Consider the following 17,938-nt stretch of genomic DNA (forward strand, 5'->3'; position numbering starts at 1 on the left):
GCAGAAGCCTTGTAACTGAAGCTGGATATGCAAAACAGTGCTCCTGGTGAAAGGATATGGTTTAGAAATGTTGAGAAATAGATTACCTCATATAAGCAGTTATGATTGGAAGTTCCTGACCAGAGGTGTTTGGTTACAGTTTTGAAGGGGTTACTTGAAACTGAGAAAGTCTAAGCTCAATTATATGAGGGCTCCAGGCAAAGGCTATAAGATTCTCAAGATGGGAAAGCTATAGTTAAATCAAGTCCTATAGTTGTAAACAAGAAGGGAATACTCTCTATTATAAGCACTACAAGATCTGTTTTTACAATTAGTGACATTATATTTTACCACGTGTTTCTAAATCTTTAAATAAATCACTTTATTGCTCTTTCTTTTCTTTTCTTTTGGAGTTGTAGAATCCCTCCAGTGTGGAAGCAGGCCACTCAGCATTAAGTCCACACTGACACTCCGAAGAGCATCTCATCCAGACCACCCCTCCTCTATCCCTGTAACCCTGCATTTCCCATGGTTAATCCACCTAGCCTACACTCTAAGGGCAATATAGCATGGCCAATCCAACCTGCACATCTTTGGACTATGGGAGGAAACCAGAGCACCTGGAGGGAACCCACACAGACACAGGGAATATGTGCAAACTCCACACAGACAGTTGCCTGAAGGTGAAATTGAGCCCATGGCACTGGCACTGTGAGGCAGCAGTGCTAATCCCTGAGCCACCTGAGCTGTCCCTTTGTGTTATAAACCTCTGTTTTATTGTTGAAAATGAATCTACAGCACTGTGTATTGATGTTTCAGTGAAATACCACCTGATCAAAACAAAAAGAAATAAAATATGATCCATCAAGTCAGATTTCAGGATCTGACTTTTCCAAATACAGCATCAACTAGGATCATAACAGACTTGCACAGAGTGTATGGTAACTGTGATTTCGGGCCTTGCATTATCATTTCAACCTCCAAGACATTACATTCTTTCTGACATTGGAAGCAGATCCTCAGCATGACATTCATGTGCTCAGTCACCTCTGCTATTTTGAATTTCGTTCTGTATCTTTCATTGTGCAAGGGACATCCTTCCTCATAGTGACCTTTTCCAATCCTTAGTGAAACAGGGGGCTCTGACTCATCGCTTTAGAAACAGTAACAGGTGCAGGATGCTGAAAGAACCACCTTGTATTCATGGGTAACTGACTGTATTTTATGTAATAGGAACACCAGCAGATTTCCCAGGGCTCATAATGGGCTTGTTATGAACTATAAGTGCAATGAGTACAGACAGCCCACCCTTCTTATGATCATGAGACAACTCGGTGTGTGGCTCACATAATTAGTTCAGGCAAGAATAGTAGATGCTCCATCTATTTCACGTGTTCCTGATGAAACTGAAGACTCCTCAATTGAGGGTCTTTTTCCTTTCTTGCACAGCGTCATCTGTTGTGTTATCTACAGTAGTTACGGAGCCCAATTGTAGAAACGTGTGCATCTCCAAAAATTCCACTTTTTAAAACTTTTATTGTCAGAAACCAACTAAAATCAACCTAATTCAAGTATTAATTAACAGTTTAATGATATTTCAAACAAAAATGTAACCTTCACTTTGCGTATTCGATACAAGTATGTGGCTAAAATCACTTGCACTACTTTCCATAATAATGTGGTACCACATTCAATGCCACAATCTTTCCAACTTGGCCTCCACTATATGGAATGTCTCAAATCCCACTCATTCAGCCCTTAGTCACATTCACCGAAAGTCACATTCCAGCCAATGTTCCCATCAACACCAATAAAGTATATTTCTAATGAAGCCTCCCTCACCTGTTTCACCACAGTCCTGATCGCACAGAATCCCCAGAGACTCCCTTCTATGACCCTTTAAATGATTTGATGTCCTCGGGTAACACTAAAATGGTACCACATGGGTCACCAAGGCAGCACTGCACAATTGGGTGGCCCATCTTTCACGTCTGCCTGATTAGATGGATGTAAAAGATTCCATGGCACTAATGAGAGATCACCACCCTGACACATTAACTCTGCCTCTGCTTTCAATAATGCTGACAGACCTGATGAGCATTCCCTCTTTTTATCACATGTGCTTTCTGATGAGCTAGGGAGCTCTCCCAGAGTCGTAGTTAGTTTACTTCAGCTTTCAATCAACATGATTTTTAATACTAACAAATAATCTTGTAAACCATAATAGGGGATAGATGTGCACACATTGTAGTCTAGTTTCTGCATTACATCAGTGACTGCACTTCAAATGTTACTTGATTGGCAGTAAAGGACTTTGGGATTGGAGATAGCCTTCTGTCTATTTGCATTATCTGACTATCTCGAGGTGCTGAATAAGTAAAATTGAAAACTTATTACTTTCAGCTCAGGCCATAAAACTTTATTTAACAAACTGTCAGACAAAGTTGTTGAAATCCTTCAGTGACAGCAGCAATTGACAAGATGGCAAAGATGATGGAGGTCACTATTACTTCAAGCGGAATTATTTGAGTCTCTAAGGTGTTTCTCAGTGACTAGGTGTGTGTGTATTCAGGATGTTTCATACACAGTCAGGGGGCGTATGTGAACATAAGGTGTCCCATATTAAATCCGGTGCGTTCCAAACATGTGTGTGCGTGTGTCTATATATGGAGTGTATGAACTTAAAGTACCTCACACTCATTTTGTCCGCAAACATTTTGGAGGCTGTGAGTACTCCATGTTCCCCTATACAATTAAAGGTGTATATATTTCGTGCCTCCTACAGTTGGGGATAAGATAAACTCAGTGTGACCTGCACTCAGTTGGAGGCTGGTATGCACTTGGAGTGGCTCACAACCAGTGCCTGTGTTTGTTCTCAATGCACGCACACTGTTGGAGAATATGTGCCCCTACATGGTGTGCCCCACACACACAGTGAGTGGGATGTGTACACGGTGTGTCCCACACACAGTGAGTGGGATGTGTACACAGTGTATCTCACATACAGTGAGTGGGATGAGTACATGGTGTATCACACACACACACACACAGAGTGGGATGTGCACACGATGTGTCCCACATACAATGAGTGGGATGTGCACACGGTGTGTCTCACATACAGTGAGTGGGATGTGTACATGGTGTATCCCACACACACAATGAGTGGGATGTGCACACAGTGTGTCCCACATACAGTGAGTGGGATGTGTACATGGTGTGTCCCACACATAATCGTGGTCGGGGACGGGGGTGTGGGGATGGAGGGAGGGCAGGTGGAGTTGAGATGAACAGGGAAGGCTCTTGAGAGAGTTAGCTGGAGATGTGTTGAGGTGGTGAATCACTGATTGGGAATGTGCTGAGGAGTGTTTATTTGGGATCTGACACTGGTCCAATCGGAGATGCACATGAATAATGAATGATGGGGGCCGGAGTTAGGAGCTGGTGTACACCGAGGGTGTCAGTCACTGAGGGGGAAGCGGCTGAACCGGCGGGATGGAGAGGGGGCTCTTGCTGCTGCTGCTGCTGCTGGGAGCGATGGGCTGGGAGCACGGAGTGCGAGCCGAGTGCGGTCCGTGCCAGCTGAGCTCCTGCCCGCCTGTCCAGTGCCAAGTGCCCGAGCTCCAGGCCAAGGACGAGTGCGGTTGCTGTGAGCGGTGCCTGGGGGTGCAGGGGGAGCTTTGCGGGGGAGCGGGGCTGCAGCACGGCCGCTGTGCCCCGGGCTATGTGTGCCTGACCTCGGCGGACGGTCAGCGGGCCGACCAGGAGGACGAGCAAGGCACCGGCTCCTGCATCTGCAAACACGACTACCCGGTGTGCGGCTCGGACGGGAGCACCTACCCCACCATCTGCGCCCTGCACCTGGCCAGCTGGCAATCCGTGCACCGGCTCCAGGGCAAAATCCACAAGACCCACGATGGAGAGTGCAAATATGGTAAGAGAGAGGGACAACAGGAGAGAAAGTGGGACAACAGGGGGGAGAGAAAGTGGGACAACAGGGGGGAGAGAGAGAGAGAATGGGACAACAGGAGAGAGAGAGAGAATGGGACAACAGGAGAGAGAGAGAGAGTGGGACAACAGGAGAGAGAGAGAGTGGGACAACAGGAGAGAGAGAGAGTGGGACAACAGGGGGGGGAGAGAGAGAGAATGGGACAACAGGAGAGAGAGAGAGAGAGAGAGGGACAACAGGAGAGAGAGAGAGTGGGACAACAGGAGAGAGAGAGTGGGACAACAGGGGAGAGAGAGAGAGAGAGTGGGACAACAGGGGAGAGAGAGAGTGGGACAACGGGAGCGAGAGTGGGACAACAGGGGGAGAGAGAGTGGGACAACAGGAGGGAGAGAGTGGGACAACGGGAGAGGAGCGAGAGAGAGAGAGAGTGGGACAACAGGAGAGAGAGAGAGTGGGACCACAGGAGAGAGGGAGAGAGAGAGAGTGGAACAACAGGAGAGAGAGAGAGAGAGTGGGACAACGGGAGCGAGAGTGGGACAACAGGGGAGAGAGAGAGAGAGAGAGTGGGACAATGGGGGAGAGAGAGAGAGAGAGACACAACAGGGGAGAGAGAGAGAGTGGGACAACAGGGGAGAGAGAGAGAGTGGGACAACAGGGGAGAGAGAGAGAGAGAGAGTGGGACAACAGGAGAGAGAGAGAGAGTGGGACAAGAGGAGAGAGGGAGAGCGAGAGAGTGGGACATCAGGAGAGAGCGAGAGAGTGGGACAACAGGAGAGAGAGAGAGAGTGGGACAACAGGAGAGAGAGTGGGACAACAGGAGAGAGAGAGAGAGAGATAGTGTAACAACAGGAGAGTGAGAGAGAGAGTAGGACAACAGGAGAGAGTGGGACAACAGCAGAGAGAGAGAGAGAGAGTGGGACAACAGGAGAGAGAGAGAGAGTGGGACAAGAGGAGAGAGAGAGTGGGACAAGAGGAGAGAGAGAGTGGGACAAGAGGAGAGAGAGAGTGGGACAACAGGAGAGAGAGAGTGGGACAACGGGAGAGAGAGAGAGTGGGACAACAGGAGAGAGAGAGAGAGTGGGACAACAGGAGAGAGAGTAGGACAACAGGAGAGAGAGAGAGTGGGACAACAGGAGAGAGAGAGAGAGATAGTGTGACAACAGGAGAGTGAGAGAGAGAAGGACAACAGGAGAGAGTGGGACAACAGCAGAGAGAGAGAGAGAGTGGGACAACAGGAGAGAGAGAGAGTGGGACAACAGGAGAGAGGGAGAGTGGGACAACAGGAGAGAGAGAGAGAGAGAGTGGGACAACAGGAGAGCGAGAGAGAGAGTGGGACAACAGGAGAGAGAGTGGGACAACAGGAGAGAGGGAGAGAGAGAGAGTGGGACAACAGGAGAGAGAGAGTGGGACAACAGGAGAGAGGGAGAGAGAGAGAGTGGGACAACAGGAGAGAGAGAGTGGGACAACAGGAGAGAGGGAGAGAGAGAGAGTGGGACAACAGGAGAGAGAGAGTGGGACAACAGGAGAGAGAGAGTGGGACAACAGGAGAGAGAGAGAGAGAGTGGGACAACAGGAGAGAGAGAGAGAGTGGGACAACAGCAGAGAGAGAGAGAGAGTGGGACAACAGGAGAGAGAGAGTGGGACAACAGGAGAGAGAGAGAGAGTGGGACAACAGGAGAGAGAGAGAGAGTGGGACAACAGGGGAGAGAGAGAGAGTGGGACAACAGAAGAGAGAGAAAGTGGGACAACAGCAGAGAGAGAGAGTGGGACAACAGGAGAGAGAGAGAGAGAGAGAGAGAGAGGGAGTGGGACAACAGCAGAGAGAGAGAGTGGGGCAACAGGAGAGAGAGAGAGAGGGATAACGAGAGAGAGAGAGAGAGAGGGACAACAGGAGAGAGAGAGAGTAGGACAACAGGAGAGAGAGAGAGTGGGATAACAGGAGAGAGAGAGAGAGAGTGGCACAACAGGAGAGAGAGAGAGTAGGACAACAGGAGAGAGAGAGAGTGGGATAACAGCAGAGAGAGAGAGTGGGACAACAGGAGAGAGAGAGAGAGTGGGAGAACAGGGGGGAGAGAGAGAGGGCCAACAGCAGAGAGAGAGAGAGAGAGTGGGACAACAGGGGAGAGAGAGAGAGTGGGACAACAGGGGAGAGAGAGAGTGGGACAACAGGAGAGAGAGAGAGAGAGTGGGACAACAGGGGAGAGAGAGAGAGTGGGACAACAGGGGGGAGAGAGAGAGTGGGACAACAGGAGAGAGAGAAAGTGGGACAACAGGAGAGAGAGAAAGTGGGACAACAGGAGAGAGAGAGAGTGGGACAACAGGAGAGAGAGAGAGAGTGGGACAACAGGGGGGAGAGAGTGGGAGAACAGGGGGGAGAGAGAGAGGGCCAACAGCAGAGAGAGAGAGAGAGAGTGGGACAACAGGGGAGAGAGAGAGAGTGGGACAACAGGGGAGAGAGAGAGTGGGACAACAGGAGAGAGAGAGAGAGAGTGGGACAACAGGGGAGAGAGAGAGAGTGGGACAACAGGGGGGAGAGAGAGAGTGGGACAACAGGAGAGAGAGAAAGTGGGACAACAGGAGAGAGAGAAAGTGGGACAACAGGAGAGAGAGAGAGTGGGACAACAGGAGAGAGAGAGAGAGTGGGACAACAGGGGGGAGAGAGTGGGAGAACAGGGGGGAGAGAGAGAGGGCCAACAGCAGAGAGAGAGAGAGAGAGTGGGACAACAGGGGAGAGAGAGAGAGTGGGACAACAGGGGAGAGAGAGAGTGGGACAACAGGAGAGAGAGAGAGAGAGTGGGACAACAGGGGAGAGAGAGTGGGACAACAGGGGGGAGAGAGAGAGGGCCAACAGCAGTGAGAGAGAGAGAGAGAGAGAGAGGGCCAACAGCAGAGAGAGAGAGAGAGTGGGACAACAGGAGGAGAGAGAGAGAGGGAGTGGGACAAACAGCAGAGAGAGAGAGTGGGGGCAACAGGAGAGAGAGAGTGGGACAACGAGAGAGAGAGAGAGGGGACAACAGGAAAGAGAGAGTGGGACAACGGGGGAGAGAGGGAGAGTGGGACAACAGGGGAGAGAGAGAGTGGGACAATAGGAGAGAGAGAGAGAGTGGGACAATAGGAGAGAGAGAGAGAGTGGGACAATGGGAGGGAGAGAGAGAGAGAGTGGGACAACAGCAGAGAGACAGAGAGAGAGTGGGACAATGGGGGGAGAGAGAGAGTGGGACAACGGGGGAGAGAGAGAGTGGGACAACGGGGGGGAGAGAGAGAGTGGGACAATAGGAGAGAGAGAGAGAGTGGGACAACAGGAGAGAGAGTGGGACAACAGGAGAGAGAGAGTGGGACAACAGGAGAGAGAGAGAGAGAGAGAGAGTGGGACAACGGGGGAGAGAGAGAGTGGGATAATGGGGGGAAAAAGAGAGAGAGAGTGGGATAATAGGAGAGAGTGGGACAACAGGGGAAAGAGAGAGAGTGGGACAACAGGGGGGGGAGAGAGTGAGAGAGTGGGACAACAGGGGAGAGTGAGAGAGTGGGACAACAGGGGAGAGTGAGAGAGTGGGGACAACAGGGAGAGAGAGAGAGTGGGACAACAGGGAGAGAGAGAGAGAGAGTGGGACAACAGGGGAGAGAGAAAGAGTGGGACAACAGGGGAGAGAGAGAGTGGGACAACAGGGGAGAGAGAGAGTGGGACAACAGGAGAGAGAGAGAGAGAGTGGATTCATGGGGGAGAGAGAGAGAGTGGGACAACAGGAGAGAGAGAATGGGATAATGGGGTGAGAGAGAGAGAGTGGGACAACAGGAGAGAGAGAGAGTGGGGGCAACAGGGGGGAGAGAGAGAGAGAGAGTGGACAACAGGAGAGAGAGAGAGAGTGGGACAACAGGAGAGAGAAAGTGGGACAACGGGGAGAGAGAGAGAGAGAGAGAGAGTGTGGGACAGCAGGAGAAAGAGATAGTGGACAACAGGGAGAGAGAGTGGGACAACAGGGGAGAAGAGAGAGTGGGACAACAGGAGAGAGAGAGAGTGGATTAATGGGGGAGAGAGAGAGAGTGGGACAACAGGAGAGAGAGAATGGGGTAATGGGCGAGAGAGAGAGAGTGGGACAACAGGAGAGAGAGAGAGTGGGGCAACAGGGGGGAGAGAGAGAGAGAGTGGGACAACAGGAGAGAGAGAGTGGGACATCAGAGAGAGAGAGAAAGTGGGGCAATGGGAGATAGAGAGTGGGACAGCGAAAGAGAGTGGGGCAACGGGAGAGAGAAGAGAGTGGGAAAAGGGGAGAGAGAGAGAGTGGGACAACAGGAGAGAGAGAAAATAGGACAACAGGAGAGAGAGTGGGACAAGGAGAAGAGAGGGGGGCAACAGGAGAGAGAGTGGGACAACAGGAGAGAGAGAAAGTGGGGCAATGGGAGAGAGAGAGAGAGAGAGAGAGAGAGTGGGCCAATGGGAGAGAGAGAGAGAGAGTGGGACAACAGGGGAGAGAGAGAGAGAGTGGGTCAACAGGGAGAGAGAGAGAGAGTGGGACAACACGGGAGAGAGAGAGAGAGTGGGACAACAGGGGAGGGGAGAGAGAGAGAGAGTGGGACAACAGGGGAGGGAGAGAGAGAGAGAGTGGGACAACAGGGAGAGAGAGAGAGAGAGAGTGGGACAACAGGGGAGAGAGAGAGAGAGTGGGACAACAGGGGGAGAGAGAGAGAGAGTGGGACAACAAGAGAGAGAGTGGGACAACAGGGGAGAGAGAGAGAGAGAGTGGGACAACAGGCGAGAGAGAGAGTGGGACAACGGGGAGAGCGAGAGAGAGAGAGAGAGTGGGACAACAGGGGAGAGAGAGAGAGTGGGACAACAGGGGAGAGACAGAGAGTGGGGCAACAGGTGACAGAGAGTGAGGCAACAGGTGACAGAGAGTGGGACAACGGGAGAGAGAGAGTGGGGCAACGGGAGAGAGAGAGGGGACAACGGGGAGAGAGCGTGGGACAACGGGACAGAGAGAGTGGGACAATGGGAGAGAGAGAGAGTGGGACAACAGGAGAGAGAGAGAGAGAGAGTGGGACAACAGGAGAGAGAGAGAGAGAGTGTGACAACAGGAGAGAGAGAGAGAGAGAGAGAGTGGGACAACAGGGTAGAGAGAGAGTGGGACAACAGGGTAGAGAGAGAGTGGGACAACGGGAGAGAGAGTGGGGCAACAGGGGAGAGAGAGAGAGAGAGAGAGGGGACAACAGGGAAGAGAGAGAGAGAGGGACAACAGGGAAGAGAGAGAGAGGGACAACGGGGGGGGAGAGAGAGAGAGAGAGGGACAACGGGGGAGAGCTAGAGAGAGGGACAACGGGGGAGAGCTAGAGAGAAGGACAACGGGGGAGAGAGAGAGAGGGACAACGGGGGAGAGAGAGAGACAACGGAGAGAGAGAGAGAGAGACAACGGTGAGGAGAGAGAGAGGGACAACGGGAGGGAGAGAGAGAGAGAGAGAGTGGGACAACAGGAGAGAGAGAGAGTGGGACAACAGGAGAGAGAGAGAGAGAGGGATAACAGGAGAGAGAGAGAGTGGGACAACAGGAGAGAGAGAGAGAGAGAGTGGGACAACAGGGGAGAGAGAGAGTGGGACAACAGGGAGAGAGAGAGAGAGAGAGAGTGGGACAACAGGAGAGAGAGAGTGGGACAACAGGAGAGAGAGAGAGAGTGGGACAACAGGAGAGAGAGAGAGAGTGGGACAACAGGAGAGAGAGAGAGAGGGATAACAGGAGAGAGAGAGAGTGGGACAACAGGAGAGAGAGAGAGAGAGAGAGAGAGAGAGTGGGACAACAGGGGAGAGAGAGAGTGGGACAACAGGGGAGAGAGAGAGTGGGACAACAGGGAGAGAGAGAGAGAGTGGGAGAATGGGAGAGAGAGAGAGAGTGGGACAACAGGAGAGAGAGAATGGGATAACGGGCAAGAGAGAGAGAGAGAGTGGGACAACAGGAGAGAGAGAGAGAGAGGGACAACAGGGGAGAGAGAGAGAGAGGGACAACAGGGGCAAGAGAGAGAGTGGGACAACGGGAGAGAGAGAGTGGGACAACAGCAGAGAGAGAGAGAGAGAGTGGGGCAACGGGGGAGAGAGAGTGAGTGGGACAACAGGAAAGAGAGAGGGTGGGACAACGGGGGAGAGAGAAAGTGTGGGACAACAAGAGAGGAAGAAAGTGTGGGACAACAAGAGAGGGAGTGTGGGACAACAGGAGAGAGGGAGAGAGTGGGACAACAGGGGAGAGAGAGAGAGTGGGACAACGGGAGAGAGAGAGAGATAGAGTGGGACAACAGCAGAGAGACAGAGAGAGAGAGTGGGACAACGATTGAGTGGGACAACAGGAGAGAGAGAGAGAGTGGGACAACAGGAGAGAGAGAGAGAGTGGGACAACAGGAGAGAGAGAGAGAGGGACAACGGAGGAGAGAGAGAGTTGGACAACGGGGGAGAGAGAGAGTGGGACAACGGGGGAGAGAGGGAGAGAGAGAGTGGGACAACAGGAGAGAGAGAGAGAGAGGGACAACAAGAGAGAGAGAGAGTGGGACAACAAGAGAGAGAGAGAGGGACAACAGGAGAGAGAGAGAGAGGGACAACGAGAGAGAGAGAGAGTGGGACAACATGAGAGAGAGAGAGAATGGGACAACAGGAGAGAGAGAGAGAGAGTGGGACAACAGGGGAGAGAGAGAGTGGGACAACAGGAGAGAGAATGTGGATTAATGGGGGAGAGAGAGAGAGAGGGACAACAGGAGAGAGAGAATGAGATAACGGGCGAGAGAGAGAGAGAGAGTGGGACAACAGGAGAGAGAGAGAGAGAGTGGGACAACAGGAGAGAGAGAGAGAGAGTGGGACAACAGGAGAGAGAGAGAAAGTGGGACAATAGGGGAGAGAGAGAGAGTGGGACAACGGGAGAGAGAGAGTGGGACAACGGAAGAGAGAGAGAGTGTGGCAACAGGGGGGAGAGAGAGAGAGTGGGACAACAGGGGAGAGAGAGAGAGAGTGGGACAACAGGGGAGAGAGAGAGAGAGTAGGACAACAGGGGAGAGAGAGAGTGGGACAACAGGCGAGAGAGAGAGTGGGACAACGGGAGAGAGAGAGAGAGTGGGACAACAGAGGAGAGGGAGAGAGCGGGACAACAGCGGAGAGGGAGAGAGTGGGACAACAGGGGAGAGAGAGAGAGAGAGAGAGTGGGACAACGGGTGAGAGAGAGAGAGAGAGTGTGGGACAACAGGGGAGAGAGAGAGAGTGGGACAACGGGAGAGAGAGAGTGGGACAACGGGAGAGAGAGAGTGGGACAACGGGAGAGAGAGAGAGAGTGGGACAACAGGGGAGAGGGAGAGAGCGGGACAACAGGGGGGAGAGAGAGTGGGGCAACAGGGGAGAGGGAGAGAGTGGGACAACAGGGGAGAGAGAGAGAGTGGGACAACGGGAGAGAGAGAGTGAGTGGGACAACAGGAGAGAGAGAATGGGATAACGGGCGAGAGAGAGAGAGAGAGTGGGACAACAGGAGAGAGAGAGAGAGAGGGACAACAGGGGAGAGAGAGAGAGAGGGACAACGGGGGGGAGAGAGAGTGGGGCAACAGGGGAGAGAGGGAGAGCGGGACAACAGGGGAGAGAGAGAGAGAGTGGGACAACGGGAGAGAGAGAGAGTGGGACAACAGGAGAGAGAGAATGGGATAACGGGCGAGAGAGAGAGAGAGAGTGGGACAACAGGAGAGAGAGAGAGAGAGAGAGGGACAACAGGGGAGAGAGAGAGAGAGGGACAACAGTGGAGAGAGAGAGAGTGGGACAACGGGAGAGAGAGAGTGGGACAACGGATGAGAGAGAGAGTGGGACAACGGGACAGTGAGTGGGACAACGGGAGAGAGAGAGAGTGGGACAACGGGAGAGAGAGAGAGTGGGACAACGGGAGAGAGAGAGAGTGGGACAACGGGAGAGAGAGAGAGTGGGACAACGGGAGAGAGAGAGAGAGAGTGGGACAACAGGGGAGAGAGAGAGTGGGACAACAGGGGAGAGAGAGAGAGTAGGACAACAGGGGAGAGAGAGAGAGTGGGACAACAGGCGAGAGAGAGAGTGGGACAATGGGAGAGAGAGAGAGAGAGTGGGACAACGGGAGAGAGAGAGAGGGAGAGAGTGGGACAACAGGGGAGAGGGAGAGAGTGGGACAACAGGGGAGAGGGAGAGGGTGGGACAACAGGGGAGAGGGAGAGGGTGGGACAACAGGGGAGAGGGAGAGAGTGGGACAACAGGGGAGAGGGAGAGAGTGGGACAACAGGGGAGAGGGAGCGAGTGGGACAACACGGGAGAGAGAGAGAGAGAGAGAGAGTAGGACAACAGGAGAGAGAGAGAGTGAGACAACAGGAGGGAGAGAGAGAGAGAGAGAGAGAGGGACAACAGGAGAGAGAGAGTGGGACAACAGAGTGAGAGAGAGAGAGTGGGACAACAGGAGGGAGAGTGGGACAACAGGAGAGAGAGAGAGAGTGAGACAACAGGAGGGAGAGAGAGAGAGAGAGTGAGTGAGTGGGAGGGACAACAGGGGAGAGAGAGAGAGAGAGAGAGAGAGAGAGTGGGACAACGGGAGAGAGAGAGTGGGACAACCGGAGAGAGAGAGAGAGTGGGACAACGGGAGAGAGAGAGAGTGGGACAACAGGGGATAGAGAGAGAGAGTGGGACAACGAGAGAGAGAGTGGGACAACAGGAGAGAGAGAGGGACAACGGAGGAGAGAGAGAGTGGGACAACAGGGGAGAGAGAGAGAGAGTGGGACAACACGAGAGAGAGAGAGAGGGACAACAAGAGAGAGAGAGAGAGAGAGAGGGACAACGAGAGAGAGAGAGTGGGGACAATGGGAGAGAGGGAGAGAGTGGGACAACAGGAGAGAGAGAGTGTGGGACAACGGGAGAAAGTGGGACAACAGGGGAAAGAAAGTGGGACAACAGGAGAGAGAGAGAGAGAGAGAGTGGGACAACGGGAGAGAGAGAGAGTGGGGCAACAGGGGAGAGAGAGAGAGAGAGAGTGGGACAGCAGGAGAGTGAGTGGGGCATCCGGGGAGAGAGTGGGGCAACAGAAGAGAGAGAGAGTGGGACAACGGGAAAGTGAGAGTGGGGCAACAGGGGAGAGAGAGTGGGGCAACAGGGGAGAGAGAGTGGGGCAACAGGGGAGAGAGAATGGGACAATGGGGGAGAGAGTGGGACAACAGGATAGAGGGAGTGGGGCAATGGGAGGGAGTGGGGCAACAGGGGAGAGAGTGGGGCAACAGGATAGAGAGAGCGGGACAATGGGAGAGAGAGAGAGTGTGACAATGGGAGAGAGAGTGGGGCAACAGGGGAGACAGTGGGGCATCGGGAGAGGGAGTGGGGCCAATAGGGGAGAGTGTGGGACAACAGGGAGAGAGAGAGTGGGACCACAGATGAGAGAGTGGGGCAACAGGGGAGAGAGTGGGGCAATGGGAGAGAGAGTGGCGCAATAGGGGAGAGAGTGGGACAACAGGGAGAGAGAGAGTGCGGCAACAGGAGAGAGAGTGGGAGAACAGAGAGAGTGGGACAACAGGGGAGAGGGAGAGAGTGGGACAACAGGAGAGAGCGAGTGGGACAACAGGGGAGTGAGTGGGACAACAGGGGAGTGAGTGGGGAAACGGGAGGGGAGAGTGTGGGGAATCAGGGAAGAGAAATGGAGGCAATTGGGGAAAGAAAGCAGGCATTAGGAGAGGAGAGCAGGGCAGCAGGGGAAGAGAGAAGGCATTAGGGAAACCAGGAAAGGGGGTGTACCAACATGGGAGGTGAGGGGGCAGTACAGGAGGAGAGTGGGGCAATAGGGGAGCTGGGGTTGAAATAAGAGAAACAAGAGCCGGGAGGCTAGGGAGACAGGAGGTGTGAGGGAGGGAGGGAGAAGAGTCCGATTGGAAGAGGTATGGGAGAGAGGGACTGAGTGAGAGAGTGAGGAAAGGAAGGTGAGGGAAATAGAGGACAAGAAGGGCTGGATTGGAGACAATGGGAATGTCGGGGCTGGGGAGGAGAGACTCGGCGTAGAGTAATGTGTGGGAAAAAGGGAAGGGGGAAGGACAACAAGGGGGAGAGAGAGAGAGTGATCGAGGGTGGACGTGGGCACTAAATACATTGAATTATGGAGCACATTTCCGCACCAACTTATTTTCTCTCACTATTTATTGTTTGAATGTTCCATGTTTTTGTTTTCACCATTTCTCTTTTCCTGCCTGTCTCATGTTGCTCCCCTTGATTAGTCTCTCTTTGTATTTTTCTGCCTCGCATCTCTCTTTCTCTCTGTCCCAGCTCTTCAACTCTCTTCCATCCTGGGCTCTCCTCTCTCTGGCACTCTGTCACCTGGCTGTGCCTCCCTGACAGAGAGAGTGAGATGGGACTGAAGGGAAGGAAAGACAGATTGAGAAAGCGACAGAGGGAGAAGCAGAAAAGGGACAGATATAAAGGTGCAGCGAAACTGAGGAGCGATTTCTCTCCCTCTGTGTTTCACCCAACCACATTAATTCTCGCCTTTAAACTTTGAACTGGAAGCTGTGCAGAGATGTGTTGAGATTTTGCAAACCAGCCAAACCTGTGCTAAATATACGAGACATACTCAGAAGTACGGCGCACTAGGCTGGGTGCGATGGGCCGAAGTGGTGTTTGGGGTTTGGTGTCCTACAACTGCCGCAGGCTAAACCATTCAGTTCCTTCACTTGCCTTGCCCCAGTCCTGCTGTGAAGGTCTCCAGTCAGGCTCAGTGTGACAACTAGGAACTGGTACAAAGCCCTGGCGATAGCTGTGTTTTCCCAAATGAAGGCACCAGATTACTTTCAATCAGGTCCCTGTGGGAAAGGCGCTTGCCTGAACCCAGATCAAGACTCCCGAGAAGCAGCTGCTGCCTCATTTAATGAGACATTTGGACCATTGTATTCGCCCACAACTGTCCCCTCTACATCCCTGGTAATTGGATGTGTAAGCAATTAGAGGGAGGAAAACAGAATAATCTATTCAGAATATTATTTTATAATAAAACTTCATTATTCGGACTTGGCAGTATGCTGAGTGGGTTTAATATGGACTATTTGGATCAAATGTTCCCAATTATTACTCCTCACTTGCACTTTAACCTACTGCACACATGCAGGCTTCCAGTACGTGTGAAGGATGGAGAGATACACAGGAAGGAAGGTATACCCCACAGGTGGGAGAGATACACAGGAAGGAAGGTATACCCCACAGATGGGAGAGAGACACAGCTGGGAAGATATATACCCCACAGCTGGGAGAGATACACAGGAAGGAAGGTATACCCCACAGGTGGGAGAGATACACAGGAAGGAAGGTATACCCCACAGGTGGGAGAGATACACAGGAAGGAAGGTATACCCCACAGGTGGGAGAGATACACAGAAAGGAAGGTATACCCCACAGGTGGGAGAGATACACAGCTGGGAAGATATATACTCCACAGCTGGGAGAGATACACAGGAGGGAAGATATATACCCACAGCTGGGAGAGATACACAGTAGGGAAAATACACCCCACAGGTGGGAGAGATGCACAGGAGGGAAGATATATACCCACAGCTGGGAGAGATACACAGGAGGGAAGATATACCCCACAGCTGGGAGAGATACACAGGAGGGAAGATATACCCTACAGGTGGGAGAGATACACAGGAGGGAAGATATACCCTACAGGTGGGAGAGATACACAGGAGGGAAGATTTACCCCACAGCTGGGAGAGATACACAGGAGGGAAGGTATATCCCACAGCTGGGAGAGAAGAGATATACAGGAGGGAGAGATACAGCGGAGATATGCAGGGGTTGGAAGGTACACCCGGAACAAACTGGACAATCCCAGAAAGGAAATTTCTGTATGAATCAAGTGGGAATTCTTGAATCCTGGAGGTGACAGTTACACTCAGGTGTGGAGCATTAATGTACAACCTTCATGATCCCATTCATTCCATTTGCAAATTCATCTCATACTTTAACGCATACACTGAACCAGCTAGGGATTTTGTCCCTTTCTATGTGTGCTTTTGTTTAAATCTAACCTGAAAACTGTATCTAGCTTCTCAATAACGTTGGCAGACATTCGGTTTCTGGGTTAAACAGGGCTCTGTCAAAGTTACAGTGGATCAGAGGCAGAAAGCCCTGAGAAATTCTTAGCTTTAAAGCTCTTATGAAGCTAACTATGCAACGTTTTGTTTTTGGATCTGAATTTAACCTCTTCAAAGGAGAAGTTCATTCAGAATTTGATATTTGTCAAATGTTAATACCGTTTGTAACATATTTGACAACTAATCTAACTAAGTTGGCATAGCGCTGGTGGTCATTTTAAGTGTCCAAATACCCAGACAGTCAATCAGCGCACGAGAGGCCCTTCGAGCCATCAAGTCTACACTAACCTATCTATAATAATTCCACCCTCCAGTATTTAGCCCAGAGCCCTGAATGTTATGATATTTCAGCTGCTCCTCCACATATATTTTAAATGATTTGAGGTTTCCTGCGCCTACTACCCTCTCTGGAATTGCATTCCAGATTCCCACTATCCTGTGGATGTAACATGTTTCTCCAATCCCCTCCAAACATCCTGCCGTTCATGTTAAAAGCATCTCTTCCCCCCCCCACCCTTCATTGACCCCTCAGCGAAGGGAAACAGTCGTTTTCTATCCACCCTTTCCTTACCCCTCGTAACCTTATACCTCTCAATCAGGTCCCTTCTCAGCTTTCTTTGCTATAAATAAAACAATCAGACTTTATCCAGCCTCCCTTCATAGCTAAACTGCTCCATCCCAGGCAATGTCCTGGTGAATTTCCATTGCACCCTCTGCAGGTCAATCACATCCTTCCGATAGTGTAGTAACCAGGACTGCACATAGTACCCCACCTGTGGCCTAACCAAAGTGTTGTACAGTTCCAACATAACCTTCCTGCTTTTATAATCTCTGCCACGACAGATAAAGACAAGTGTCCCGAATATCTTCTTATCCACCCTATTAATCTGTCCTGCTGACTTCAGGGATCTGTGGACAACCACGCCAAGATTCCTCTGAGCATTCTGGTGTCCTGCCATTCATTGAGTACTCCCTTGTCTTGCTGCTACTTTGAAAGTGCACCACCTCACAGGGTTAAATTCCATCTGTCACTGATTTGCCTGTTTGATTAACCCATCTATTTTCCTCCCTATTAACCACTTGGCCAATATTTGTGCCACTGCAAACTGAGTTATCATTCCCACACATTCTCATCTATATCGTGTGTGTATTTATAAGGGATTCAGCACTAATCCCTGTGCTATGTCACTGGACACCAGCCTCCAGTCACACAAACAGCCATCTACTACTATCCTCTGTCTCCAGCTACTAAACTGATTGTTGATCCATCTTGCCAAGTTATCCTTAATCCCATGTGCTTTTACCTTCTTTATCAGCCTCACATGTGTCAGCTTGTCAAAGGCTTCACTAAAATCCATACAAATAACATCAATCAGACTGCCCTCATTTAAACACTTGATCACGTCCACAAAAAAGTCAAAGTTTGTTGGCCATGACCTCCTGCTAACAAAGCCACGCTGACTATCTCTGATCAAACCTTGCCATTCCAAGTGGAGATTAATTCTGGTCTTCAGAATTTTCTCCACTAGTTTCCCAACCACTGATGTGAGACTCACTGGTCTGTAAATCCTTGGTTTATCTCTATCACCCTTCTTAAAAATTGGAACTACATTGGCCATCTTCCATACATCTGGCAACTCTTTATCTTGAGAGATCTGTGGACAGAAATTACAAGTGCACTGTACACAGTTGTAACAACAGGTGACATTTACATTGTACCATTAACAGAACCATCCATAAGAGGATGTAGAGCCCACATTGTGTGGCCTCTTCCCTTGCCTGTGGCTCTCCAACTTTATTTCCAATCCAAGAAGGAAACTCTCCAAGGTGACTATCATTCCATGGAGCTCCTTTGTATTAATGACAGCTTGCTGCCTTCAAACTACACCCAAAACCAATCCATAAGTGATACGGTGCAAAAGCCCTA

The 17,938-nt window shown here is 51.4% G+C and overlaps 1 protein-coding gene across 1 annotated transcript in view; it reads left to right on the forward strand.

The window, feature by feature from the left end:
• Positions 1 to 3,429: 3,429 nt before the first annotated feature.
• LOC140485640 (insulin-like growth factor-binding protein-like 1) overlaps positions 3,430 to 17,938 on the forward strand; it is an 80,280-nt gene continuing 65,771 nt past the window's right edge. Inside the window, exon 1 of the mRNA XM_072583995.1 lies at positions 3,430 to 3,910. Within this exon, the coding sequence (XP_072440096.1) occupies positions 3,472 to 3,910 (439 nt within the window). The 5' untranslated portion in view covers positions 3,430 to 3,471. The remainder of the gene's footprint in view (positions 3,911 to 17,938) is intronic.

This window comes from Chiloscyllium punctatum, chromosome 14 (assembly GCF_047496795.1).
Source record: "Chiloscyllium punctatum isolate Juve2018m chromosome 14, sChiPun1.3, whole genome shotgun sequence".
NCBI classification, from domain to species: Eukaryota; Metazoa; Chordata; class Chondrichthyes; order Orectolobiformes; family Hemiscylliidae; genus Chiloscyllium; species Chiloscyllium punctatum.